Consider the following 27,445-nt stretch of genomic DNA (forward strand, 5'->3'; position numbering starts at 1 on the left):
TAAGTAGTAAAACAAGATATTGGACTTGATGAAACAAATTGTAAAAAATTGTAAAAGTGTAAATTTTTACAAAATGTGTCATTATGACACCAAAGATATCAGTGGTTAAGCTTCATTTGATGGAATATTTCAACCTTCCAGTACTGTCAATTTGCAAAAACTCTTATAAGTAGCATGTGGGTGATACATGTCTTGTACTTTTTACAACGTTTTCTTCGATAGATCACCGTGCTCAGTTTTTCACTATTTGTGAGCAGAACTGCGTAATATATGTTTATTTATTTATGATAGGTTGAGGGGGGACTTGAAAAATTTTGATCATGTCGATAGGGAGTTTGAATTTTTTTTGAGTGGGGTCTGAAAAAAAAAGATTTGAATCGCGATTCCTTCAGCCCCCACTTACTATTATTTTTGAATGCAGCCTAAGAGTAGCCATGCCATGTCATGCAACTCAAGTAGCCTTGGACAGCGAGTTTTTGATGGCGGGATTTGATTCAAGTGCATGCCGTGAGAACTTAATATGAACAGTTGTCGACAAACTCTCTTTATTTATAGGGTCGTCGTGACAGATTTAAACAACTGCAACGCCCTTTCTGCGACGTTCAGTTTTTCAGTGTTCTCAAGAGTTTACGTTGACTCCTCGGCCAGTTATGAACTTGTCATGGTTCTCACTTTTCCATCTCTACCTTTTGCTGCAAAATTCACTTGTCGACTTGAGGGTAGCGGCGACAACTCCGTCAGGTGATGTCAATGTCGTAATCGTTGGAGCAGGTATTGGTGGCACGTCGTGCGCATACTACTTGAAGAAATTTCTGCCAAATGTTGACACAGTTATACTGGAAGCAGATTCGCGTGTAGGCAAGTCTTTAGTACATTTATTTCGTGCATCTTTTCTTTCCATAATTTTTCGGTCAGGTACAGCGTTACCGTCTGAACTTAGACATCACTTTACGTTTTCATCGCCTTTTGGGGAGTGCATTCTCTATGAGCTCATCTTTCTTTCTTGAGTTATAGCTGAAATACACAATATAACACGTTTGATCCAATTTGTTACCTTGAGAATTATACATAAGAACTCCGGGACTTGTCAGTTTCTTCAGCCTGGGGGCGTGGTGGATCCACAAGAGGGGGTTCAACCTGTTTTTGACTTTGGTGATGGCAGTGGGCTGGGGAAGGAATTTCACAGAGGTGCCTGGAGTTGCCGTGTAGTATACTATGTATACTACACTGGCAACTCAAGGCACCTGTGGGATGGATCACAATGTTTTGGGAAATGCTTGATGGTGGGGGGGGGGAGGGGATGGTCAGTGTGTTTTGAAATAAGACACAGGCACATAATTGCAATAAACTGCATCATACCAGCCAGGAATTGCATTATTCAGTTGCAGTTTTCGGCGTGTAACTTTGATATATCAGAAATATCGGGATGTTTGCAAATTGTAAGTCTGTTGTGCCCATTTTTCTTTTCTCATCTCCGTGGTCTTGGAGAGCCTGTGGTTCTACTTTGTCACGTTGTTTCCTTTATAAAGTTTCTGAACCTGTCATTGAAAGTCACAGGGTAAAGTAAGATAGAAAAATTATATTAAATACCTTGGAAGTTAGTGCAAGCAAAATCAGAGAAATGAAGTAATGCACTGCCACTGAAAATCTTTCATACCTAAATTATCATGAAAACACAGAGTAAAACAGGTCTTGTCTTAGTTATCCTTTAGGCCTAAGGGAGAGCAGCTGTAATATTATGACAATTTAAATTTTTACTTTTATTCTGTATTATTAACAAGAGTGTCTTGTATTCTCTGAACTTTTTCACTCCTATTTTCCTCTGAAGAGGTTAACCATGATGGTGAAAAGATTCCCGTAAAAGATATGTTGCAATGCCCTGTGTTAGGTTTGTTGAAATAGCCTACATATATGTATTGACAAAAAGTGAATTTTCAGTCCAGAACAAAGTTCAAGTATTGGCAGTTTATTTATCTTGAATGATATTGATTATTGGACCTGTTTCGATGTCTAGTTTATACAAAGGTATGCTATGTTGACAAAGCGAAGTCTGGGCATTTCTGTCGTTAATCTACAGAATAAAAATCATGAAAACTTGTCAAAAGATACAGCTAACTGTCCCTTAAATATTAAGCTTTATCAACAAATGAGGAAAAAAGACTTTGAGTGAGCAAAGCTTTGATTAATTAACACTTGGCATGATGGCTGGTACCAGTCTAATTACCAAGCTAATTTTTTGATTTACTGCTTTTCTCTCTTTTATGTAAGTGATTGACATGAATTTATGTACAACAGTGGTAATGCACAGAAAGAGTGAAACACATACATATTTCATTCAAAATACGTACGATACGTACGAAAATTTGATATTCCTATGCTACAACTGACATGTCAACAATTTCATCAAACAGAATGATAGAATGTTTAAAAGATAACTTTTAAATACACACATACACATACACACACCAGCCATCTACACCCATATATATATATATATATATATATATATATATATATATATATATTATATATATTATGTATATATACACAAAGGTAAAAAAGGTGATATATATATATATATATATATATATATATATATATATATATATATATATATATATATATATATATATATATATATCACTTTTTTACATTTGGCTCGGAGGAGGGTCACCCTGTTTTCGAAAATTGAAAAGTTTGAACATTGGGGATCAGCCAGTCAACCACTTTTGATGTCTGCACAAAATAATCTACCCTTGGCCGAAGAAACTATCTGGTCACTTAGATCACAATGTGCGATGACGTCTATGCCATTCAAATTCCAATGATTTTAGTGGATTGATTATATTCAATGCTATGTTGAATCTGCGCATGCACCGTCCTGTGTGCATCCCCTGTCCGCAGCTCCTGCATTTTATGAGTGTTTTTATCCGTTTTTGGACTTTATTTTATCCTCTACGTGCTTCTATCCTGTTTATTGGTTGGATTTGGGTTGGATTTTGATGTTTGGTTGTTGTATTGTCGTCATCCTGTGTTTTTGACGTCTTCTTTGCTGTTTTTCTACTTCGCTGAACTCGCCCTCGTGGTACTACGTGGAAGCCTTGAGGCAATCCTCTACACAGCATTAGGTGAGACACCTGTTCACTTTCGAACGTCACCGTCATGTCAGAAGATTCTGAAAGTCTTCTTTGCGACTCCTGCCAACGAGACATACTACTAAATGCAACAATTTTTCAGTGTATTGAGTGTCACGAATTTTATTTGTGTGAAAATTGTTTCTACTATACGGAAACAATAGAAAGCACAAGTCCAAGTAAGGGTGGATACGGCGGTCAATATATCACCGTTACAAAGAGTGGACACGTTGGCGAGGACCATTACTTCAGAGTCATATCTGTGAAAATCTACACTTCGTAGAGCAGGCGCTCAAATTCATCCACCCTGAAATAGTAAAACTGTACTCGGAAGACATCAACGAAAGACAATATTCAGTAGACGTCCGCATCTGTTATCTCCTGATTATTTGATTTTCGCCTATTGGCCAATCATGGACCTTACAATATATCGACGCAAAATCGGAATTTTCAACATGTGTCCGCCAACAAAAAGAGTGAGAAATCACAAAGCAGTAACCGGTATCGGCGCAATCGATATCATCACAATGTACATGCTTGTTGTGACGTTCCTATTGTCAGCAAACCTAAAACCAACCGATATCGTAACCAAGCAATCGAGTAATTGTCAACTGGAAATGGTTATCACCAGCATCCAAATACAGAATATTCAACCCACAATGTACTCGGGAATTAACACTGTGCAGCTTGACAAATCAGTACCGTTACTTGAACATTACGTCGAACATGCATCTTCTGTTACATTGCCTAACTGTATACACCAATTCATCGGCAACAAAGGTTCACATATTTACAACGGAAATCAAAATGAAATGACGTCAGGTAGCAGTACAGTCTTGGCCAGTGACCTTCCCAGTGGGCTGAGTATCACTCACTGGAATGTACGCAGTATATGTCCAAATGGTAATAACAATACCCTGGAGGAAATCAGAGTGATTCTTAACAATCCTGGTAAAGAAACACATATTTTAGGTATAACTGAAACATGGTTAGATGGATCGTATAGTAACCAACAAATACATGTCAACGGTTATATATCTGAACGCGCTGATCGTGAAACCAAAGTCCTCCCGACGGAGAGAACTACTGGCGGCGGCGTCATGATCTATGTTTTAGACACTATTCATTATAGAAGAAGGGACGATTTGGAATCGAATAACATTGAATCCATTTGGATTCAACTCTGCCCAACAAAGGGCAAGTCCAGATTGATTTGTATTGCTTATAGATCGCCTGATTATTGCTTGTCAGATTGGATAACTAATTTTGAATCACAGCTTACGAATGCATATACTGAAGATAAACCAATCACGGTACTTGGTGATTTTAATATTGACTTACTGAAATTAGATAATGATTCCAAACAATGGATTGAAATGATTGATAATTACCAATTTCAGCAGGTAATTGATGAACCCACTAGGGTAAACAATTTAAGCAGTACTCTCCTTGACCATATTTATTCTACTAGTCATCATGACATCAGAGCTGTTAAAGTACCCAAAATTACGTTGAGTGATCACTTTCCAACTTGTGTTGTTTATTGTTCTAATTTTGGCAAGAAACACAGTCACGTCACCATTAACTATCGGTGTTATAAACATCTTGACAAACACAAATTTTTAGCTGATCTAACTGACGTCCCATGGTCTACTATCGATCAGTTTGATGACCCTAACGATGCTCTCAACACCTGGTATAATTTATTCAGAACCATTGTCAACAAACACGTACCACTCAAACAAAAGAGGGTCAAGAGTTCAAAATTACCAGAATGGCTAACAGATGAAATTACAGCTGCATGGTTGAAAGAGATCGTTTAAAAACAAATAGGTGATGAGCAAGCTTACCGCGTAAAACGGAACCAATGTGTTCGAATGGTTAGAGATGCAAAAAGTGATTATTATAAAACCTTAATCAAAGATAGTAATGGTGACAGTAGGAAAATTTGGAAATATCTAAAGGAGTTGTCTCCAACTTCAATTAAAGAAACTCCGAGCAGTATTAACGATGGGAATAAAATTATAACTGAACCGCAAGCTATAGCCGATTCATTAATGATTATTTCACTAGAATTGTTGATCAATATCTACCTCATTCAAATACGCACCATTATGAAAATGAAAAATTGACCAACTATGTCTCATCTTTAATAGGCTCAGATGTTTCATTTAATATTCCTAATATTACATATGACTTTGTCCATCAACAATTAAATAACTTGGATATTACTAAAGCCACTGGGACTGACAAAATTAGTGCACGTCTTTTACGATTGTCAGCTCCAGTAATATCCCATTACCTTGTTAAGATAATGAACTTGAGTATTACTTCAAGTAAATTTCCATCTGTGTGGAAAACGGCACGAGTAGTTTCCAGTACATAAGGGTGGAAACCGTGATGATAAGTGTAACTATAGACCAATAAGTATTCTATGTGTTTTAAGCAAGGTGTTAGAACGACATGTTCATGATAGCTTTTACACATTCCTTACATACAACAAACTGCTTTATCAAGCACAGTCAGGTTTTCGTGGTACTCACTCTTGTGAAACTGCTTTAAACAGGCTTGTTGATATCTGGGTAAATAACATGGACAATGGTAAACTTAACGGAATTGTGTTTTTGGATTTGAGAAAAGCATTTGACATGATCGATCATATTATCCTTTTAGACAAGCTCAAGTATTACAAATGTAACAATTTTGCTATCAAATGGTTTAGTTCATATCTACAAGACAGAAAACAGTTTGTTTCCATTAAGGGAACATGCTCTAAAGTCAGTGACATTGTAAATGGAGTTCCTCAAGGCAGTATTCTCGGACCCCTTTTATTTATTTTATTTATGAACGATTTACCATTATCCATCGAATCAAATATAGACATGTTCGCCGATGATGCCACTATTAGTGAATCAGATAATAATATTTCGGAATTAGAAACCAAATTAACAGTTGCTATGAACGGGATCAAGTTATGGTGTGAACAAAACAAAATGGTTGTAAACGTAGGAAAAACCAAAGCAATGCTCATTACAACGAAGCAAAAACTTTCTAGGCTCTCAAAATCCAATCTTGACATCTATTTTGACAATTGTTTACTGAACTCAGTTACATCTGATCAACTTCTTGGTATCATTATCGACAACACTTGACCTGGAAAGACCACATTCGAAAAATTGCTGGCACTGTTGGTAGAAATCTAGCACTGTTGCGTAGATTACGTTGTTTTCTGCCAACCGAAACACGTGTTCTTTTTTATAAAGCTTTTATACAACCCCACTTTGATTACTGTAGTACAATTTGGGGTGGCACGAGTCATATTAAACGCCTTCAGATTCTTCAAAATATGGCTCTCAGATTAATTACGAATGCCCCTAGAGCAACTCCATCTGCACCACTTTATGAAATATGTAAAATAATGCCGATAAAAAATCGTGTCGAATACAGAACAAGTTGTTTCGTGTATAAAGCCGTCAATAATATGTTGCCCCAATATATTACAAATTTGTTCACTAAAATAACCAGTGTATCATCTCGCAGTACGAGATTCAGCAATCAAACCGATATTCTGTATGTCCCTAGGGCGAGACTTGTCGTAACGTCACAATCTCTTAGACACCATGGTGCCGTCACTTTCAATTCACTGTCAGAGAGTGTTCGATCATCACCTTCGTTGAACACCTTCAAAACAAATTACATCAGGACATATTTGACGTCAAGTAATGTTTAAATGTTTTCGTCTTTAAGCTTTTAAGAACATTGCATTGTTTGTACTGATCATTTTACTGCCCTTTGTTTGCTGTTTTTAGTGTATGTTTTTTCTGCTTTGTAATTTTATTTCTTTATGTACTTTGTATGTCATAGAGGGCCCTGGGGAAGATTAGCATTTACGCTAACCAGGTTTCCTGTTAAGGATGTTTACCCTCTTTAAATAAAGTTTAAATAAAAAAAAAAAAATAAATAAAATAAATATGTTGACAAGTGTCGTTGACAAGCAAGAAAACGATATCGTAAATAAATGACTTTTCATGTTATTTCTAAGCCGATTCGCACGGAGGAATGACTTGAAACAAATTGTGTGTATATTGCAGACTAAACGAGTCGTTTAGACAAGTCGAATCTATTCATCAGTAAGTTACATAGTCTACAAACATAGAAAGTGTTCAGAAATATTCACACGTCAACGAAACAAAGTTAAAATATATAAAAACTCGGTCTCTGTCGCTATTTAGTGCGGTATTTTATGACCTTTTCAGGTTTTGAGAGTGTGAAATGTGACCAATGGCCCGGCCTGCCTCCATTCAGTCATACATTACAGCCCAAGGTGACAATCTGACCTTGGTCTTGTAGGTTATCAATCAGGGATTTGCCGTACATTGTAGCCTACTGGACAGTGCTGCTATGCATTTTAAACTCAAATTCCAATGCTATGTAACTTTTTAACATCTTAACATTGCAGGTGGTAAAGTGTTTGACGTCCACATAGATGGGAAACTTTTCCGTATAGGGACTTGTGCGTGGACTGGAAATCAGAGGTATGTTGGCGGCCTTTCAATTCTTATCATGTTTTGGCATCATATATCATTATGAAGTGCCATGCTTATCAGTTAAATAAGGCATTGTAACAAATGCGCCTTGCATATCAAAGGAGGGCGCTGCAGCCAAGGTGAACACACGTGAAAAAGAAGCTGTCTCAAAAAGGTACAGAATTTTCTGAACAATTTATATTTTACATCAACCGAAAAGCTACTCTGGTTCTGGTGAAGTATATGCCACTACATATATGATAGTTTGGTTTCAAAAATATGTCAAGTCAAGAAAAACGACCAAGACCAAACTCGACTGCTTCCGACACCGGTAGTGAAGACGACATAATGCAACGTGGCAATGGGAATGACGTAATGAGCTTGCTGAAAGAGCTTCGAGCGGGTCAATCTTCCTTGCAACGCTCCCTTGACAGTAAAGTTGATAGGCTGAGAAATGATATGGTTTCATTATTCCAAGTCAAGATGAACGAATTGAAGGATGAATTTACAATGGAAATTGCTCGATTGGAACGTAAAATTGAACTCGTCGAACAAAACCTACAACGTTTGCCAGGTGGTCAAAATTCCATGCAAACCGTCAACCCAACGGATAACCCCGACATCACAGTTATTGCCTCGGGTGTACAGTATAGTGATCATGAAAACTTGGCTGATAAAGTAAATGCCATCCTACGAGAGCTGGGTGAAAATATAGCCACAGAAGTGAATCTCGTACAAGCTATACGACTTCAAAGTCGCCGTCAAGATGTACCTGGTTTGGTGAAGTTTGCTTTAGAAAACAGTGACCAGAAAAAGAAAGTACTCCAAGCAAAACAGCGCTTGAAAAATAATCAGAGATTTCATCGTGTATATTTGCGTTCAAGCAAATCACATACGGACAGGTTGATTGAACTAAATGCACGTTTTCTCCTGGGCGAACTTCCCAATGGTAAGGATTATCGTGTTACAGCCGGAGGGAGAATCGTAAAAAAGATTTCCGATGGACAAGAAGGAGACGCCAACGGCTCGAGACGTGGCTAGGATACACAGCCCAATGGGCTTCGTATGGCACATCTCAATGTAGGGGGATGGACTATCTGGAATAAGGAACTTAGAACAGAAATATTACGGAGCGCCAAAGCCGATATAATTACCGTAAATGAAACTCATCTATCAGGTGACGAAACTATTAATATTGATGATTATCATTGGATCGGTTTCAACAGACAACTCGTACACTCCAATGCTCGTAGACAGTTTGGCGGAGTTGGTATATTTATAAAAAGAACACTATATATGATTATTTCGTGGCAATTATTGATAGAGATTATGATGGTGTTTTAGTGTTCGCTTCACAAATAAGATTTCTGGGTATTCATTTATTGTTTTTGCGTGTTATCTTCCACCAGAAAATTCACCATGGGGCAGAAACGCGAGTAATTTCTTCGGGCACCTGTTGAGTCAGATGTACGTCTATGATAATGAGGTGGATTGCATTTTTATTTGTGGGGACTTAAACTCCCGTCTTGGACATTTGAATGACAATATATACGATGTTGATGAAATTCCGAACAGGCACTCTATTGACCCAATCATTAACCAACATGGGCGTGATTTCCACGAGTTTTTATTAGAAGCAAAGCTGTGTACCCTGAATGGCAGATGTAATGTCGAAAGTGATAATTTCACTTCTGTGTCAAGTAGGGGAGCAGCAGTTGTAGATTATATTTGCATACCACATGACCAATTTAAATACTGTGCTAATTTTGCTGTTTCCAAAATGCAAGTGTTAGTGGATGACTTGGGCTTATATAACTTGTTGGGTGACAGGTGTAAACTTCCAGATCATTCCTTGCTCTCATTTGATTTCTGTGATCATCCATGCTTACTCAATACACATACCAATGCAAATTTCACTGATCATGGTTCTAGTGATGCCCACAGGAGGTTAAAGTATCGATTAGATCAAATCCCGTCGAATTTTTTGTCGTCAGAGATAGCGAAGAATGCTATTTCAGAAATTGTCACGAAGATTGAGCAGTGTAGAGAAACACAGCTTGAAATTGACAACATTTACCGAAATCTGTGTGACTCCATTATTTGTGAAATGAATACTGTGATACCAAACTATGATTGTTCTAAAAAGGTTCGTAAACGATTTCGTCATCAGAAGCCTTACTGGAACGCAGAACTCTCTGCCCTGTGGAATGATATGAAAAAGAAAGAAAGAGCGTTCACAAAGTTTAGAGGCCGGAATACAATTAGGCACACTTTACGCTCTGATTTCAAACAATCTAGGTTGATTTTTGATAAAAAGTTACGTTTTTATGAGCGTGAATATAGAAATAATTTTATGTTGGATATTGAATCATCCTGCACTAGTAACCCGCAACAATTTTGGGATCACTTAAAGAGGCTTGGTTCTCCCAAAAAGAACCCAATACCTATGGAGGTATATGATGATGTTGGGAATATTCTATGTTCTGATGATGATGTGTTGAGAGTATGGCATCAAGACTTTTCTTCCTTGTATTGTAATCCTAGTACCGGTCATTTTGATGATTACTTTTTCGAAAGAATGAATTACCACAAAGAAAATTTGGAAAGTCGTATGAATGACCCACTTTATGTAAATAATCCTGTATTGAATAGAAATTTTACGTTGGATGAAGTTCGAAAAGTAGTTGGGAAAAGTAAAAGCGGTAAAGCCGTGGGGGTGGATAGTATACCTTACGAAGTTTTGAAAAATGACACTTGTATTTCTGTCTTACACCAGTTGTTTCAGTTATGTTTTGACGCTGGTAAGATTCCTGAGATGTGGAAGCGAGCTATCGTTTATCCAATTCCAAAAGATATTACTAAAGACAGTAGAATTCCACTTAATTACAGAGGCATTAGTTTGCAATCTACAATCTCTAAATTGTATAGTGCTCTGTTAAATTCTCGGATTTTGCAGTATTTTGAGGATGAGAATATTCTGGTTGACGAGCAAAACGGGTTCCGACGTAATAGGTCATGCCAAGATCATATATTTGTGTTGTCATCTATTATAAAGAACAGACTTGCTTATGGTTTATCAACTTTTGCAACTTTTATTGACTTACAGAAAGCTTTTGATTATGTAAATAGGGATGCCATGTTTTATAAACTATTGCTGAATGGAGTTGATGGTAATATGTACAACAGTATCAAAGCAATGTACCACGACACCGAGGCTTGTGTTAAATTTAATAATTTGTGTACAGACTGGTTTCATACAAGTTGTGGTGTTCGTCAGGGCGACAATTTGTCCCCATCTCTATTTGCATTGTTCATAAATGATCTTGCAACTGAGTTAAAATCGTTACAGAAAGGGGTAACAGTTGATGATTGTAATATTTCCATACTCCTTTTTGCCGATGATATTGTTCTCATCTCTGATAACGAGCTTGATATGCAAGCAATGCTTGATCGAGTGAACGAATGGTGTTCGAAATGGAGACTAATTGTTAATAATCTAAAGTCTAAAGTTGTTCATTTTCGTAAGGATACATCTCCACGAAGTGATTATCAGTTTCATATAGGTAGAAATGTTTTACATTATGTTGATAGATATAAATATCTTGGGGTTATTTTAAACGAATTTCTAGATTTTTCTATTACGTCTGCGAATCTTGCTGAATCGGCGGGTAGAGCCCTTGGAGCTGTAAATCGCAAGTTTAAAACACTGAAAAATATGGGCTTTAGTACCTATACAAAATTGTATGATTCGTGTGTGTCTCCTATACTTGATTATTGTTCTGGGGTATGGGGATATGGGAAACATGACAAGTGTGATATGATACAAAATAGGGCACTTCGCTTTTTCCTTGGTGTTCATCGATTCACGCCAATTCACGCAATTACAGGGGATACTGGCTGGGATTCTTGCAGGGTTCGTAGACATGTATCTATGATCAGATATTGGAATCATCTTATTCAATTAGATGAGAGTCGATTAACAAAGAAAATATTTCTATGGGATTTTGCACTTAATTATAGTAACTGGTCCTCAGAGATTTGTAAAATATTTGACGACGTTAATCTTGACACATATTTTGATATGTTTTTGCCTATAAACCTCTCTATATTAAAGCAGCGTCTGCGTTTCCAACAGGAATTAATTTGGGCTCAAACTGCTAAAGATAAAACAAAATTACGTACATACATTCTTTTCAAAAAAGTTTATCGAACCGAATTGTACGTTTCCATGAATCTTTCTCGAAGCCAGCGGTCTTTTTTAGCGCAGTTTCGATCGGGTGTATTACCTCTACGTATAGAAACAGGCCGATATAGAGGCGAAGCAACGAATGATAGACTTTGTATATTTTGTGACCAAGGGCTGTAGAAAACGAAACCCATTTCCTTCTGTATTGTAATCTTTATGATGATATAAGGAATACGCTCATTAATTTTGATAATGTCGAATTCAACAACCTGTCGTCAAACCAGAAATTGGTATATTTATTGACAAACCCAATTAATATTCGAAATACGGCAAAATACATAGAAAAGGCTTTTCTGAAAAGAAAAGATGTCTTATATAGAAACAGCTAAATATTATCATTTTTTTTTTCACAGAAAACAATGTATTTGTTATTGTGCACCGTCTTTCTTTGTACTGTATATTTTTTTGATTCTAGGTGACATATAAGCCCATTGGGCTGGGAGGGAAAACCTCATGTCACTATAATAAACTAAACTACTACTACTACTATCATGTAAGACTGGGTCACACTCTCTGATTAGGCTGCGTTCACAAACACCTCTTGGGGGGGGGATCTGGAAATTTTCTCAGAATTTTTTTAAAATACTCCCTGACAACCTTTAAAAATTCGAGTACCTGTTTTCCAATTCATTATAAATTTGAAGTTACGTCCTGTCAGCATGCATCTTTCACGTGAACGTTGTTCACTTTAAGAATGAGACAGAATTGTAAAAATAAAGAGGACTGTTTACTCCTTCGATTGTAAGATTTTTATAGAGATAAGAAAAGAGACCAGGAGACAAATCAAATATGTGTGAAAGCAAATGATAAAATCGCATTTTTTTTGAACAGGTATATAAAAGAACTTGTCACAGAAATGGGTCTGGATAGAACAGACAAAGATTTTGACGGCGAACCAAACTTTGCATCACCATTTTCCTTTACTGTCTGGAACGGAACCCATCTGATCGATGCCAGGGAAATCGCAGCAGCGCATGAAGAATCCATGAACGTCCTTGGAAACGGAACCGTTGATTATTACTTTAGGGTGGAGAAGAACTATGAATTAAGGGGCCAGGATACTTTTACAGGGATGGCGGAATTCCTGTCCTACGGTGACTTGGGACAATGGGCAACCCTTGAGGGTAGACAGTATTACACGGACATAGGTGTTGATTTGGAACTTCAAGACCTTGCCATGGGGCCAAGACAATATCTGTTTTCAGGTCAAGGAATGGGAAGTAGTGTGTTCTCATTGTATACACACATGGCAACGGATATGGGTAGAGGTAAGCGAAGCTTCATAAACAGTTTCAGCCCTATTTTCCAGCGTAGAGGTTCACATGTAATCTAGAAAACGACAGGGTTGTGCAATATTCGGTAGCGAAGGTGTTAAACCTAGTTCATAAAAGTAATCACTTCAGTTTCTGAAGGACTGAACAGATGTTACAGAGGGGCGTATGGGTTTTCCGAAACAACGTACTGTGACACACAGGGGAGGCTCAAAAGAGTGACCCTCCCTCTGCGCGTCAGAGTCCATATCAATAATATCTTAATTGACACATAATTTCCCAATATATATATATATATATATATATATATATATATATATATATATATATATATATATATATATATATATATATATATATATATATATATATATATATGAACCTTCAAAGCATCTTCCCACATAAGACTAGAATTACACATACATTAAATACAAGGAGATTGTTTCAAGCTGGAAGCCATCATTGGACCATGATATCGATTATATCATGCCTTTTTATTGGTGCGCAATAAATATGTCTCTCCCCACATGGATACCAAAATCTCATGACAAAAAAATGTTTGCACCCACAAAAAATCCCGCCCCCTGTACCTTCTTCCCAGTCGCTAACTATACTTTCACGTGAATTACACCCGGCCTTACATCTATTGTAATTTCAAGCCCACGTTTCTATCTCTTCAGGTCAAGTCGTCGGTGGTAATTTGAAGTTGGTGAAATCTCTAGTTGAAGCATCAGGTGCAAAGGTTTTACTAAATTCGACGGCAAAAGCGGTGGAAAAACGGTTAAACGGTTTCAATGTTGTGTATCAATCCGATGGAAAGGATTACGACATGCACGCTGACCATGTCATTATTGCGGCGCCGATTGAACATACAGGTTGGTATGCAACTTGATCTCAGTCGCCACGGAGGTGTCGTTGATAGTATAGGGAACTGTCTTGTGGCAGCCGATCTCCATTACCAATCTTGTAAAGCTTGTGAACCAGTGCACGTGCGTTACCTGCACGCAGAACTCGTGGAATCGATCGTTGTAAACAAAAACTCGACATTTATAAGACAGCCCGCTGTCTAACAGACGTACAAGGGGCTTTCCGTCACTATTAAAGTTGATAAATATGAAGTTTCTTCTGTTTGTCAAACAAATCTTACAGCGTGAACACTATTCGTGCCAATGCATTTTATAAATGCGTTTAATACAACAATCTATTTTAACTAAGTGACCTTTTGCTGGGTGTGAGTGGCATGTTCAAAATGCAATATTTTAAAATTTAAGTGTGCCTCCCCGACCGAAGGTGGCCATATTTGCCAGATTTGTACATAACAATGAAGGTCGGAATTGTCGGAGTTTGACTTCAATGTTAGGTAGCATACTACTGTAGTGTCTGTAGTGTCTTTCGCAGGTCTTTGCGAAATATGGGACAAACTGTAAGGCTTGTGTATTCGGTCGCAATTGTACACAAGTAGGTTAAATGACTTCATTACACATACGACAAAATAACAAATTACAACAAAAGTATAAACACGTGCACAGGGATGATAAATTTGTCATATCTCTATCATTTCTATCGTGCCGGTATGAATCTATTTTTATTAATTCTCCTATTTCGACATACCTTCGTCTTCAGACGCGAAGAATTTTACAAAATCACACATTTTACTGACTTAACATAAGATTGACACCTAACCGGTTAAGATGGATATACCAGTATGAGGGACTGACGCCCCGATATGACGCGTTCCCAAGACCGGAAGCCAATGATCGGAATTCAAATTACTTCCCATCTCCTTGCTAAAACATTCATAATCTGGATAAAATGGCGAGAATTTGGCAAAAAGGGTATTGATTCCGAGAGACACCAGGCTGGCGTGAAGATCGAGGATCGCTCCTGTAGTTAGAGTAGTTTAGTTTAGTTTTCTAGTTCGCAGTACAGTCAGAGACTTCCAGGTGTCTCACCGTTATGATTAAAGTCCACTGCAACCGTACACATTTGTATCTTGGTCTCAGTTTGATTACGTCCTCTCCAGATAGTCTAGCTCAAGTTTGCTGTACCTCAAGTTTGCTGTACCTCAAGCATAGCCTAGTGAGTCAAATTCCCCCGAAGATACCTCAAGACAGATGTCTCCCCCTTGTTTTATTAATTTTTACAATTGATCGATGCAACTCAATCTATCAACAATTCAATAGTCTGCTACCTTCCACCCACTTGAAGTTGACTTGACCTATAGTTAATAAGATGGTCAAGTTTTTGAGATATAGCTGTGTCAGTATAATAATAATAATAATAATAATAATAATAATAATAATAATAATAATATAGCATTTATTTCTGGCTCGTAAGATGAAGATTTACAATACTGGGGCGATAAAAGTTTTAAATTAAATCGAAACAAAGATCATTTATTCTTATATAACAATGCAAAAGAATAAATATAAATATAGCATGGTATTTCATGGTTTAATTAATGTGAAAATATAGTCTTACACTTGCACATTAGAAGACAATTCTTGTTGTGTTAGATGAACGATAAGTTTCTTTTAGTGCAGTTCATTTCAAGGGTTTATTTTGTTGATAAAGTACTTTTTCAGACTTCACATTTCGGACAGACTGCAAAAACGTGCAATAGTATGGATTGCAGTATACCTTTCAGTATTTGGGGTTTTTTTCTCTTGCTTGTCACAGTTACGTACGTGAGGTTTTGTGAATAATTTTCCTTTGTTACTTTTTTTGGATTTTAGGGTTTGTATAATGAACCTTAACACAAATGTCATCTAAGAAACGTTGAAGAATATTTTTTAGTGTGTTATAACTTAACGGGACAGAGAGTACTTAAAAAGCAATTACATCTCCAAAGAATTCTCAACGCAAGATATCTCATTTTAGATTGCCTTATTATGTTGGTGGAAATATAGCTTCAAACATTCTGTATTCACTTAAAGGAGTGAAAAAGTTTTGAAAGTAACTTCTATTAAACGACAGGTAGACTTCCTGTCACATCTATCGTCTGTTTGTAGGGCATGGACTTGTGTAATTATGATTAACAAATATATACTCTTAACAAAACTTGAGGCTATTGAAAGGGGTTTTGAATGAGAAATCTTTGGCCAAACAGTTCTTTCTTCTTCTTTTAATTGTAAGTAATACCTGTAGGCCTAAATGGGTTTTATTTGATTATAAATCTACAGGTGTGAAATTCAAAATCTTAGCCGTCTTAAATTGACAATTCTGCGGTTTACTTCAGGATCGCTATGATTACACAATCCTGTGCAATTGTATCGCAACCACGATGACCGATGATTTTGGGGGAAAATACGACCCAGATCGGTATCGAAAGTGATATAATAGAAATCTTGTGGATAACACTAAGAAAACAAGAAGCAGGCAATCCAAAAACGCATTTTATTGTTGGCCTCACAAGAAACTATGATCCGCTCAACAAAAAAATTGTTAATTGTAGAATCATTTGCTGTATTACAAAATACCCTAGAGTTAAAAAGACCAGATTTTCCCTGAGAATACTGGCCGAACACTCTCCGAATAATAGATAGAAGCTAGGGACAATATAGGTTTTTGTTGTAATATCCCTTCCTATTCAATTTTGACAGGTATCGATTTTACGAATTTCGATGACCCCGTCACCCAGCCAGCAAGGCAATGGGATCCTCTCTACCGCTATATCGTGACTGCTGAAGGAGTCAATATGGATTATTTTACAACCGACCCAGATTATGACGTCCCCGGATTTATTGCAGGGGTACCGGGAAAATCTGACGGCTTCGTCCTCTGTAACTTGGAAGCCACTGTCAACGACACAATGTATTACTCGCTGTATACAACGCGTGACATCATCAATGATCTACAGGATATACTCTTCAACCCATCGATCAAGTTTACCCACTATTGGCCTGATGGCTTTAACCTTTTGCCACCTCGCGACGTTGATGTCGCTCCATACCAAGATGTGGTGCTGTCGCCTAGACTCTACAATATCGGTGTGATGAGTGACGTCATGGACCAGATGGAAGGTTCGATCATAGCCGCTAGAAATGCCGCTTTGTTGATTAGAAAAGACATACAGAGCGTTAGTGTCGCAAATACGTTTGGCTCGCCTGTTTTCATGATTTTTGGGGTTTTCACGAAAGTTTTTGTTTCTTTACCAGTCTGATTAAATGCATGAATTATTAAAGAAAGGTAATTCATCAAAACTAAATGCTATCTGTAAAGAAAATAATTGAATTTACAAACTTTATCAAACAGAAAACCTAACTGATGTCAATTTGATATTTTGTTAACAATTTCTTGAGTTGTATGTGAAGATCAGACATGGCGGCATAGTGACTTTAGATTTGTCATTTCTTGAATTTTTTTTCTGTCAAAGGACAAAGATACATCCTTAATCACCGTGCTTATATTGCATTTTCCCTGCGAAGGTCTGAATAGTCACTGGTTATGTTGTCTTTCACGCAGTCTTAGACGGGAAATTTTACGAAAAATGTTTGGTTTGGTTTCCAAAACCACTGAAGATTGGAAATGAAAACAATTGTGTCTCAAAAAGTATGTTTACAAACTGTTCTTAACCATAATTTTGTCTATGCATGGTTGGTATGCCAAACATCATTGAAGATTCTCTCATCATATGGCATAAATCTGAGCAGATAATGGAGTATCTCTGTACTTTGAATGATATTAGAATTCGCCTCGGGGACAGATATTCGGACTCAGAAACTTTCACAATTCTTTTCTGATCTACCACTTGTGGGGATTCATTTTAAAGCTCTTGGTGAAAGAAAACTTTTCACCGGCTTAGTTTATCCGAAAATAGAAAATTTTGTTTTTCCTCCATACAGTTAACACAGGGATGGCGACCATTTTGAAATTCAAATATCGGTAAATCCTGAGTAATTTCTTCTCTAGTACCAATATTCTTGATTCTGAAAGAGAATGATTGAAATATTCCTTGAGGAAAGTTTGAGCAAAAGTTTAACTCTTTCACTTTCGAGGCGCGTACTGCCTTAACGGTATTTATAATATGTGTAAAAAAACATTTCCTTACAGTTGTTCAGAGTCTCATTCTTTTACGATACTTTGCAAGCATACTGCTTGTCTGAGTCTGATAATGACAGTTTCCGTTTGTCAATTTTGTTTCGTTAGCAATTTCTCTCAATGAAATGAAATTTGCAACAACTTGTTTACCGTAATTACTCTAATAGTTCAATCCCCAAAGAATTACATGTACGCAGAAGACGAAATGATGGTAAGTATTTACGTCGGGCAAATGGTCACCTACCTTCAGGCACATAGTCTCATGTTTGGGCTAATTTTTTTTATTATATGCCTCCCTGTCATAGGTTAAACTCATAGTTTTTGAGTGTACATACAAATGTAGTCTAGTATCTAAACTGAACTTTTGGCAAAAACTACGAAGGCCAAAAACTCCGCTAAGATACTAATACAAATGGGAGTCATATGCTTTATTTCCATGTTAGACGATAAAATAGAACAATTTTCATCATCGAACAGCACATTGGTATATCAAATCATCGTTATGCGGTTTATCGAATTCCGTACGCATAATTTTGTAAAAACAGTTCCAATGTAAAACATGTAATTTTATCTCTTTTTTAGCCCTGAAGTTATCATGTTGAAAATACTTCCGGTTCACTTTCAGTCAAATGATGATTATGGGGCCCGCTACGTCATCAACAAGTTACCATTGAATCCTACGGAGCGCGCGATGTTTGATATGTGAGGCATGTAATGGTAAAAATAAAAGCATGTAGCCCGCTCACTACCGGTTGAATTCATTAGGTGACTATAATTGAAAGAGCCAATAAGCTAATGGTAAAACAACAATCAATTGTATTGTTTTATTTTACTACCATGATATGCCAATAAAGATTATACCACTGATCTTTGGTGTCTCAGTTTTATATTTTCTCCTTCACCGTGCCATGTATTTGTCCATTGACAATCTTACGCGCAGTTTTATCACGGTGTTGCGTCTAATAACTGATGCGTCTGACTGCCTAATGCGTCAAAGCAAGCAAGGGTAAGTAAACACGATTGGAACTAATTTGGGAGAATTGGATTTTCATATTTTTTCAAATTTCTCTAAAGTGTTAGGTGCCCTATAGCTGGATGTTGCGATATCACAAATTACTTATAAAAACAAGTGTGCAACATAAAAAGAAAAGCAGATGAGCTTACATTTGCCAGATTAAATCGACATTGCTTCACAATCCAATTATCCCAATCATGTTGTTACTAATCTGTGGATAACAGCTCGATTATTACCGGATTAACTTTGACAAAGTCAACAACAAACTGCAAGCAAGGGTATATGTGTGTTATACGATTGCACGTGATTGCTAAAAAGCAAAAAAAAACCCCAAAAAACAAAAAGCAAAATACAAAAACAAACAAAAAAACCCAAACAACTATAAGCTTAACGTTCACTCGTACTCGTAAAGAAGACCTGACGATAAAGAAAGATATTGAGAAAAATAAGGTAAATTGGTGAAATACTTATTCATTTTTCAATGTTCTAAACTTTATTGGGTAGGTGTTCTCTGATCAGACTTTCGTGCGTCAGTATATTTTACTGCAGAGCGTTATCTATTATTCAGGTTTGCAAACCAAATATTTGGTATTTCGCCGACTTTTGTTTAACTAGCCATAAATCCCCCAATTTTCTGTCATTACAGAGTACCAAAGTCTTTTTACTTATATATTAATTCCGCATTATTGATTGTGACAGTACACTAATATACTTTGTATCTAAATGATGAATTCGACTTTTCAAATTTTCGTTGGGTTTCCTTAAAAATCTTTGGAGAAATTGAGTCGAATATTTATTTGATCCCACTCATTCAGAGATAGAGATAAAGAAAGAGTAGGAACGAAACCTAAAATAATGCGTGTGGGACGGCTGTGGTGTTGACTCAATCACTTAATCCGCTGATACGGACAGCGGATTAGCAAGTTGGCAATGTTTTTGGAGCAATTACAGTGGTGTATACACAAGTTGGAGAGGAGATAAGGACTTGTCGGTAATATATAAAGCAGTCAGACGGTGTGGAGTTGAACTCTTTATTTGAAATATCACAGTCAAAATTAATAAAATCAAATAAGGTAAACCGTTGCACAAAAACCTCCTCCCCACCCCAGGGTCCTTTCATCTGTTCCCTGTGGTATTCCCTATCTTGAGGATGGAGTGGCCCTTAGAAAGTTTATGGGTAAATTTGGAGCTGTTTTAAACACGTTGCTAATCTGAAGTAATATCCTTAAACCATACCTCGTTGTCGTTATCAAGTGCACCATGGTTGCAGCTGCCTTCAGTACCCCGCTACGTGAGCTATGACCAGTGGAAGTAGTCCAGACTGAACACAGTTACAGTCTCGATTCTCCTGAGCCAAACCCTGGAATAGGATTCCAGGAGAAATCACGCTGCATTGCCAGATGAGACTTGTTGTCACTAACCATATCGTCATGTGCTCTCGTTCTATTAGGATATCGAAGTTTACACATTCAGTATAATACGGTTTTGGGGCAAGATTAAAACTCCTTGGTCACACTCCATAAACACTTTTTATCACACGGCTATTGGTGCCCGGGATTGCAGTGGATTGTGAACCATAACCCATTCTTAACTTGTGCATTATGACCAGGAAGAATATGTAAAACTTAACTCTGAGTAAACGTTGCTGTCTTTAGAGATTTTTAGCGTCCCATCATTCTTTCGTCAAAGAAACATTGCTTTGGAGGTTGAAGTGCATTCAAAATTTGTCACATCTTCAGATAGGCGTATGTAAATTCTGACAGCTGTCGAGCGTTGACCACTTTTTTCGGTCTAATTAACTGTTCATGGGACCCCTTCTCGTAGAGTCTTGTACAACAGGTAACTTTACCACTGTGATTTGTAATTTTGCAATGTTCAGCTACACAGTCGATGCCAGGTTCCCTTATAAGGCCTTACATGTACCAGAGAATTTTTCTGATGGAATTTACTAATGCTTCTTGCAAAAAGACTAACTGGCAAAAAGTAGCAGTTTTACAATTTGGCATAGGCTGCCAATAAAATCGTCCCGATAAACCTGTGTGTGTACCGTCCAATGATTATTATTATCCGTAACACCGTGAGGTGGAACTTTTTACGAATATCCCCTTCATCGTAATAAGTGACACAGCCTAACTGCTCGCATGCTTGGTTTGTCCAGGTATTATTTCAATAAGACTACTCAAGTTATAAGACTCTTCGAGGGAATTCGAAACCATTTTTCATTTATTTGTCCACTCAAATCACACGAGTGTTAGAATTACGCAGTTGCATTAAATCTACTTATAACCACTTAAACTCTAAGGTTTGTTTTTTAGTCCTGGTCTTGTTAATATTTTGCAGAGCCTGTACAGACTTTCGATTGGATTTACATAATTTTTGCAAACTTTTTGCCTACCGTTAAAACACAGTTGTACACACGTCTGACAACTTTCCGTAGCTTTTTGAGAGTGGTTCAAGAAGTTTGTTGAAATTTGATGTAATTAAATACACATTTGTCAAGTCCAAATGGGAGTTGGATGAATGTTCAGAATGTATGCCTCAAAACCCATGTCATGGCCTATTGACATCTGGGTTACATTCTCAAGTTTATTAATTTCACCAATAAGAATCTCAAAAACATGAATATTGGAGATATCACAAATTTCTCATTTAAGTTTTCTACTATGTATTGCCTAGAGGAGGATGGCAAAGCAATGCCAAATACAGGAAATGACCTATATATATTTCACTTGGTCTCGTCAAACCGCTTAGTCGAGAATTGCGTCATTGACGGAGAGAGTCCTCTGCAAACTACCTTTGAAATCAACTGTTGGTTTTGCTTTCCAAGAAAGACTAGAAATTTCTATGTGGAGAGCGCTTTAAGGTAGTATGACCCTGGGGACATTTACAGATATTTGGACTTCTTTTCTGATCTACCACTTGCGGGAATTCATTTTAAAGCTCTTGGTTAAGAAAACTATCGACTTAGTTTTCCGAAAATCGAAAATTTGATTTTTTCTTCATACAGTTAACACAGGGATGGCGGCCATTTTGAAATTCAAATATCGGTAAATCCTGAGTAATTTGTTTCTCTAGTACCAAAATTTGCACGGTGACCCCAGATTTTTATTCTTGATTTTGGAAGAGAATGATTGAAATATTCCTTGACGAAAGTTTCAGCAAAAGTTTAAGTCTTTCACTGTCGAAGCGCATACTAACCTTAATAGACGACACATTTGAAAAATTAGATTTTTCCCTCGCGTTAGAGAATTAACACACCTTAGACTGAATTTAAGAACTAATTTAGTTTCTTTGCAAGTCACGTAGAGATCACATTGGTACATTAGGAGCTGTAGGGCAGGAAACTTGAGGCAAGGATGATTAACTTAAGGGCGACATGCAGCAATGTTGAGATAAAATATTTTTTATTGTTTCTCGTGCAAATATTATGGGTAGCACTCTTGAAACACTTTTCATATACTATATTATTGTTATGCATTTAGTATTCTGTTTTAACATTCACACCACTCGTGTTTTAGTCATTTGAAAACCGAACTCTATATACAACACTTTTCAGTCCAAGTCTAAGCTTGCAAATTCTTTTAGTAGAAAACTACTCTTCAAATATGAAACTTGCGAGGGGAAAAAAAATCAAAAAAAACTTTCTGACCAAACATAGAATAGTCAAAATTTGTAAACAAATTATGTACATTGAATTCTGTCAAAGTAAATCCAACTTCATTTAAACTACCAATCGAAAAAGGAATCATTAAGACAATCTAAGTTAGTACTATACATTTATACAGGTTTTAAATAGGAATTTACAAGTTCAAGTTTGTGGAGAAAAATTCATGTGACAGTCCAGAGCATTCTTACTGCATGTACAATTAGAAGCTTTCATTTTTTAAAAGTACAGCTAGCCCCCGCCAGCGGGGAAAGGCAGACGTATGCCAGAGAGCTCACTTAGAATAAAGTCGCGTAATTTGTAGTGTATTGTGTAAATATGTCGATCTCCATTTATGAACATCTAAGACAAAAATCAATTATTCTAACCTATCATAATTATCTAATCTATTTACATAAATTTCATACCAATCTGTGAAAATGTCACGTAACGAATAGCTGGTCGATGAAAGCAAGTCACTATTAGCTCTTATTTACATCTTCAGTAGTTGTTGGACTGCAGGAGACTTGGTGAGCATGGGAAGTTGGCTCAGACCTCCATATTTCGAGACGCTGCCGTATTTTCTCCAGGTAGCCTGAAATAAGTCAGCATTGCGAGGATATCAGAAGTTGGCCGACGATGGAAATTCTATTTTCAAACCAAGTGATGCTTTATTTAGAGTCATTTGTGCAAGAATCGAGACGCAAACTGAGATCAGAAGTGAAAGAAAATGTAAGCCTCACATCTGGTATCCATGTTTTGAAGTCAAACTATATTCGTATTCCGCATCGAATGAGACCAGGGTAATGAAAGGGAAATGATCATTCAAATATGTAGGGAATGCTTTTTAAAGTTAATCAAGTTGGAGTTTTACAGCTATTGTCGAAAGGGCATATGTGATGCAGCATAGAAAGGCCACAGGAAAAAGACTTATAAGATAGACTTGCCGTTTGTTTGGCACGTGGTGCTTTGACAAGCAAGGATGCCAATATCCTCATACATGGAACTAGGTTTTCTTTTGTGAAGCCAGTAGTGCATGCCAATTGAGATGTCCAAGTAGAGTATTTGGCTTTATCACCTGTCATGACGATTTTCATGGCCAGTGCAAGGGCTGCTGCAGCACGTTTGGAAGGAGGGAACGGAAGGACTCTTGTAGAGAGTATACCGAGATCCATCAGATACTTTCCGAGGTCAATGACAAGCTGAAAACACACGGAAGGGAATTTTTCAAAGGTCATATAATAGCCTTGTGCGTGAACATGAACTTTCACAGAGAAAAACTACTCTTAACAGAAATTGTAACACGTTGGTGGGAAAACTAAGACATGGAGTCCGCCCGAACTGAAAATAACAGTCAGTTTGCACTCTCAGACCGATTTATTATTTCAATTTTGCTATACAGAATCAAGAAGAGCCTGGTTGGACAATATAAAAATGAAAGAGACCAATTGTCAGGCCAATCTCCGTACATTTATTTTAATAGCTTGACTTTCAAAAGGCTGCTTATTTTTATTTTATATATAATCAAGTTGTAGTGCATTTTTGTCGAATATTGGTTAGTTTTTGAATAGATAATAAAGGTTTCTCGTATTTGGTCACGGCAGGGTTATCTTTATGGGCATTGTTTCTGACAATACATAGCATCATGAAAGCTTGTAACTTACTAGTTTGCCGAGTTTGGAGGCTTAGATAGATTTGCATACCTGTGTCTTGCAATCGTTCAGTTGAAAAGCTGTCGAGTTCACGTATAGATGGTAGAAACTGACACTGGTTGGAAGGCAAAAGTCAAAGCACAAGGTCCTTAGGATGATCATTTCCATCTGTAATACTGCTTTCTTGCTGTACGAATAGTCAGTCAAGTAAAGGAGCGTGTTTACCTGAAAGAAGAAAGTACATTGGGGGACTGAATTTGTTGAAGGGCCAGGGAGATTCATTTTCACCCACAGACTAGATTTCATACAAATGGTAAAAGAATGGGGGTCGGCCGGTTTCTATTTAAAGACTTTGACCAAGAAAACTCCACAGAAAAAACAATTCTATAACAAATTTATCTCGCCAAAACCTCCAGATTTATTGGTGATAGTGTGTGTCAAATTTGCGGTATACTGCTTGGCAACTTAGTTTAGGAGTAAATTGTAAATTTGCATCAAGCATCGATTTTATTCCGAATCAAAATTCCAAAGGGTCACGGGTCATTTTAAAAAACTTTTCTGTACTTACATCAGGAGGGTACCTCTCTTCGACTTTCGATGCAAGCAGAAGACACGTGATACCAAGTAGTTGCAGTTTTTCGAGATGTACAGATGAAATGCTGAGAAAGCGGTCTAACAAGGCGACTGTTAAATGTAGAGTTTCATCTTGTAAATGTAGACAACACTGTCAATGAAGTAAATGAAAAGTTGTAAGAGTCCATTAAAAGTTTTTATTAAGAAAAGCAAATATGCTGAAAGTATATTATCAATAGTTTGCATGGACATGAGATGGGATTAAAGTTGAAAGTTGCGTAGCATACTCCATATATATGGTGTTCATTTTGATATCAGTAAAATGCGCATTTTTGCGCAGTACCAAAAACCAGAACTTTTTGCAAACAAAAGAAATAGCTTTGAAATATAAATCGACGTGTTCGAAGGAGGCTGGGTTAACAGGAAAAATAGATTGTCGTCATAAAAATATGCAAGGAATGAATACTAGAAAGTACTTACCTGTACCTGTATCAACCAATCAAGAAGAATTGCCCTAATATTCTCCGTGATGTCATTTTCTTTGGACAAGAAATCTTCCGAAAGGATACATTTCAGCTCCATTTTCTTGGAAGAGAAAAATTAATTGTTAAATTCAGAGACGTTCGATTGATACGGTTTTTGCACCTAATTTTTGCAAAACTTTGAATTACGCAAGCTTTAGGAAAATTTTTGAAGGATCAATAAAAATAGCGAGAAAAACTACCGAAGAAAATAGAAATTCAAAAAAATGACAAAAAGGACGTTAAGGAAACTCGCCAGATGATCTTTTATAAACAAGGTTGACAGATCTAGAAGATGGCGTCGGTAATTTTTAAAAATATTCTTCAAAGGCCAAGTTTTTTTAGAATGATTAATTGTTGGATGGAGGAATCAGAAAATTACTTGCACCAAAGAAGAATTGTATAGTTGTACCTTAAGATACTGATGAACATCGTCTGCATACTCTGTAAACTCGTCGATACTGCACCGGTCGCCGTCCAGTTTGAGCTGAGAAAACTTGTCAATAAGTTTATCGTACTGTGCCAGAGTTTGTTTTTCAAGTGACTCTACAGAAACCATTTCATGATCTTGAATTTCTGCAACAAAAGAGGGAAAATGTATAGAGAGAGTAGCAAAATTGAGATTTAACTTGTCAAGTTGACATTTTTTTCTTCAAAGGAAACTCTGAAAATGTCTTTACAAAAATGACTGGTGCGTTTTAGTGATAATCAGAAATTATGAAGTAAAATTCGAGCGGAGATGTAAAAGACGTGACTAGTCGACACGCACAACTGTATACATGGCTACGCACTTACTTGGCGATTTCTGTTGAACATGTGGGCCGGCATTTTGAGGAACTGGAATCAGAAAAGGTCTTGCACTTTTGGCGAACGTTTTCTTCTTCTCTGCATTGCCTTGGGCATTTACGTTGACGAGCGAGAAAGGTCCACGTCCCTGCAAGGAAAAATTGTCACCTTGATGTGTAAGCGCCATGGCATGGTTTTACTCGTGCTGGGTGGGGTGGGGGGTCCAGGAAACTCTAAAGTAGCAGCAGCAAATTAAAAAGTGTTTCTACGTTTAATAACCAAGTCTTGTTGTGTAATTGTAGTGTTGTTCTCCAATCTCACTTTGGCGAAGCATCAAGTGTCATGGAGTTTTCGGAGCAAATGACGCATGCGGTCGGCTCATGCATGCACGTTCCCGAAAAGCGAGAGTTGTCCGACAAACACGAAAACGCTCACCTGCTTCATCACATTTAGTCCTTTCCGCGGCATGCGTTCTTCAACCTGTGTCTTCTTCGGACCATTAGGGATCCGACCAAAGATCGTTGACATAACTGATCTGCCACCTTGTAACATCTTCACTAAATTCTACGATTTCTTACTTCTCTCTAAAAAAGAGAAGTACTAGTCATTAGTGACGCACACCAGTAGGGCCTATTATGAGGTAGCAAATCCTACGTCGTTGGGCCGCTAGCGTAACTTCAGTATAGTCGAATGGAGTGGAGTATCGTAGTGGGACGAAAGCGAAATTTACTCTGGGCTACAAAGAGAAGAAAGAGCAACAAAGAATTGACGTACCTTTTTTCGCGGGAAATGTTTAGACGTTTCGTTTCAGCTTGCTGCACGCGTGGTAGTGAAATCCGAGGGTTGAGCTTAGCTCTCTGCTTTTTATACGATGAAAACAGCAGATGTGACAAATAGCTGGCCGAGAATGGCCGAATCCACATGGTGCTTCAGTCTCGGAATGAGAAACATGTCTTGCAATTGACAATTGATGTCAATTCCAACACATGATGCTTGCAACGAATTAGGTGAAGGCTTGTTTTAGCCAATTGCTACTTC

At 37.2% G+C, this 27,445-nt stretch overlaps 2 protein-coding genes across 2 annotated transcripts; one reads left to right on the forward strand and one right to left on the reverse strand.

Moving 5' to 3' along the window:
• The first annotated feature begins 496 nt into the window (after nt 1-496).
• LOC139150370 (prenylcysteine oxidase 1-like) lies at nt 497-19,083 on the forward strand. The gene is made up of 5 exons (XM_070722706.1): nt 497-858; nt 7,594-7,669; nt 12,738-13,174; nt 13,858-14,052; nt 16,780-19,083. The coding sequence occupies exons 1-5, from the start codon at nt 651-653 to the stop codon at nt 17,337-17,339; spliced, it is 1,476 nt and encodes a 491-aa protein (XP_070578807.1). The 5' UTR covers nt 497-650; the 3' UTR covers nt 17,340-19,083.
• Nucleotides 19,084-22,628: 3,545 nt separating this feature from the next.
• LOC139150371 (uncharacterized) lies at nt 22,629-27,335 on the reverse strand. The gene is made up of 9 exons (XM_070722707.1): nt 27,182-27,335; nt 26,843-26,991; nt 26,417-26,555; nt 26,034-26,197; nt 25,581-25,685; nt 25,096-25,251; nt 24,579-24,752; nt 23,823-24,077; nt 22,629-23,470 (listed from the first exon to the last, which is right to left on the reverse strand). The coding sequence occupies exons 2-9, from the start codon at nt 26,957-26,959 to the stop codon at nt 23,369-23,371; spliced, it is 1,212 nt and encodes a 403-aa protein (XP_070578808.1). The 5' UTR covers nt 26,960-26,991; nt 27,182-27,335; the 3' UTR covers nt 22,629-23,368.
• Nucleotides 27,336-27,445: the final 110 nt, after the last annotated feature.

The sequence above is a fragment of the Ptychodera flava genome, chromosome 14, assembly GCF_041260155.1.
Source record: "Ptychodera flava strain L36383 chromosome 14, AS_Pfla_20210202, whole genome shotgun sequence".
In the NCBI taxonomy this organism is placed as follows: Eukaryota; Metazoa; Hemichordata; class Enteropneusta; family Ptychoderidae; genus Ptychodera; species Ptychodera flava.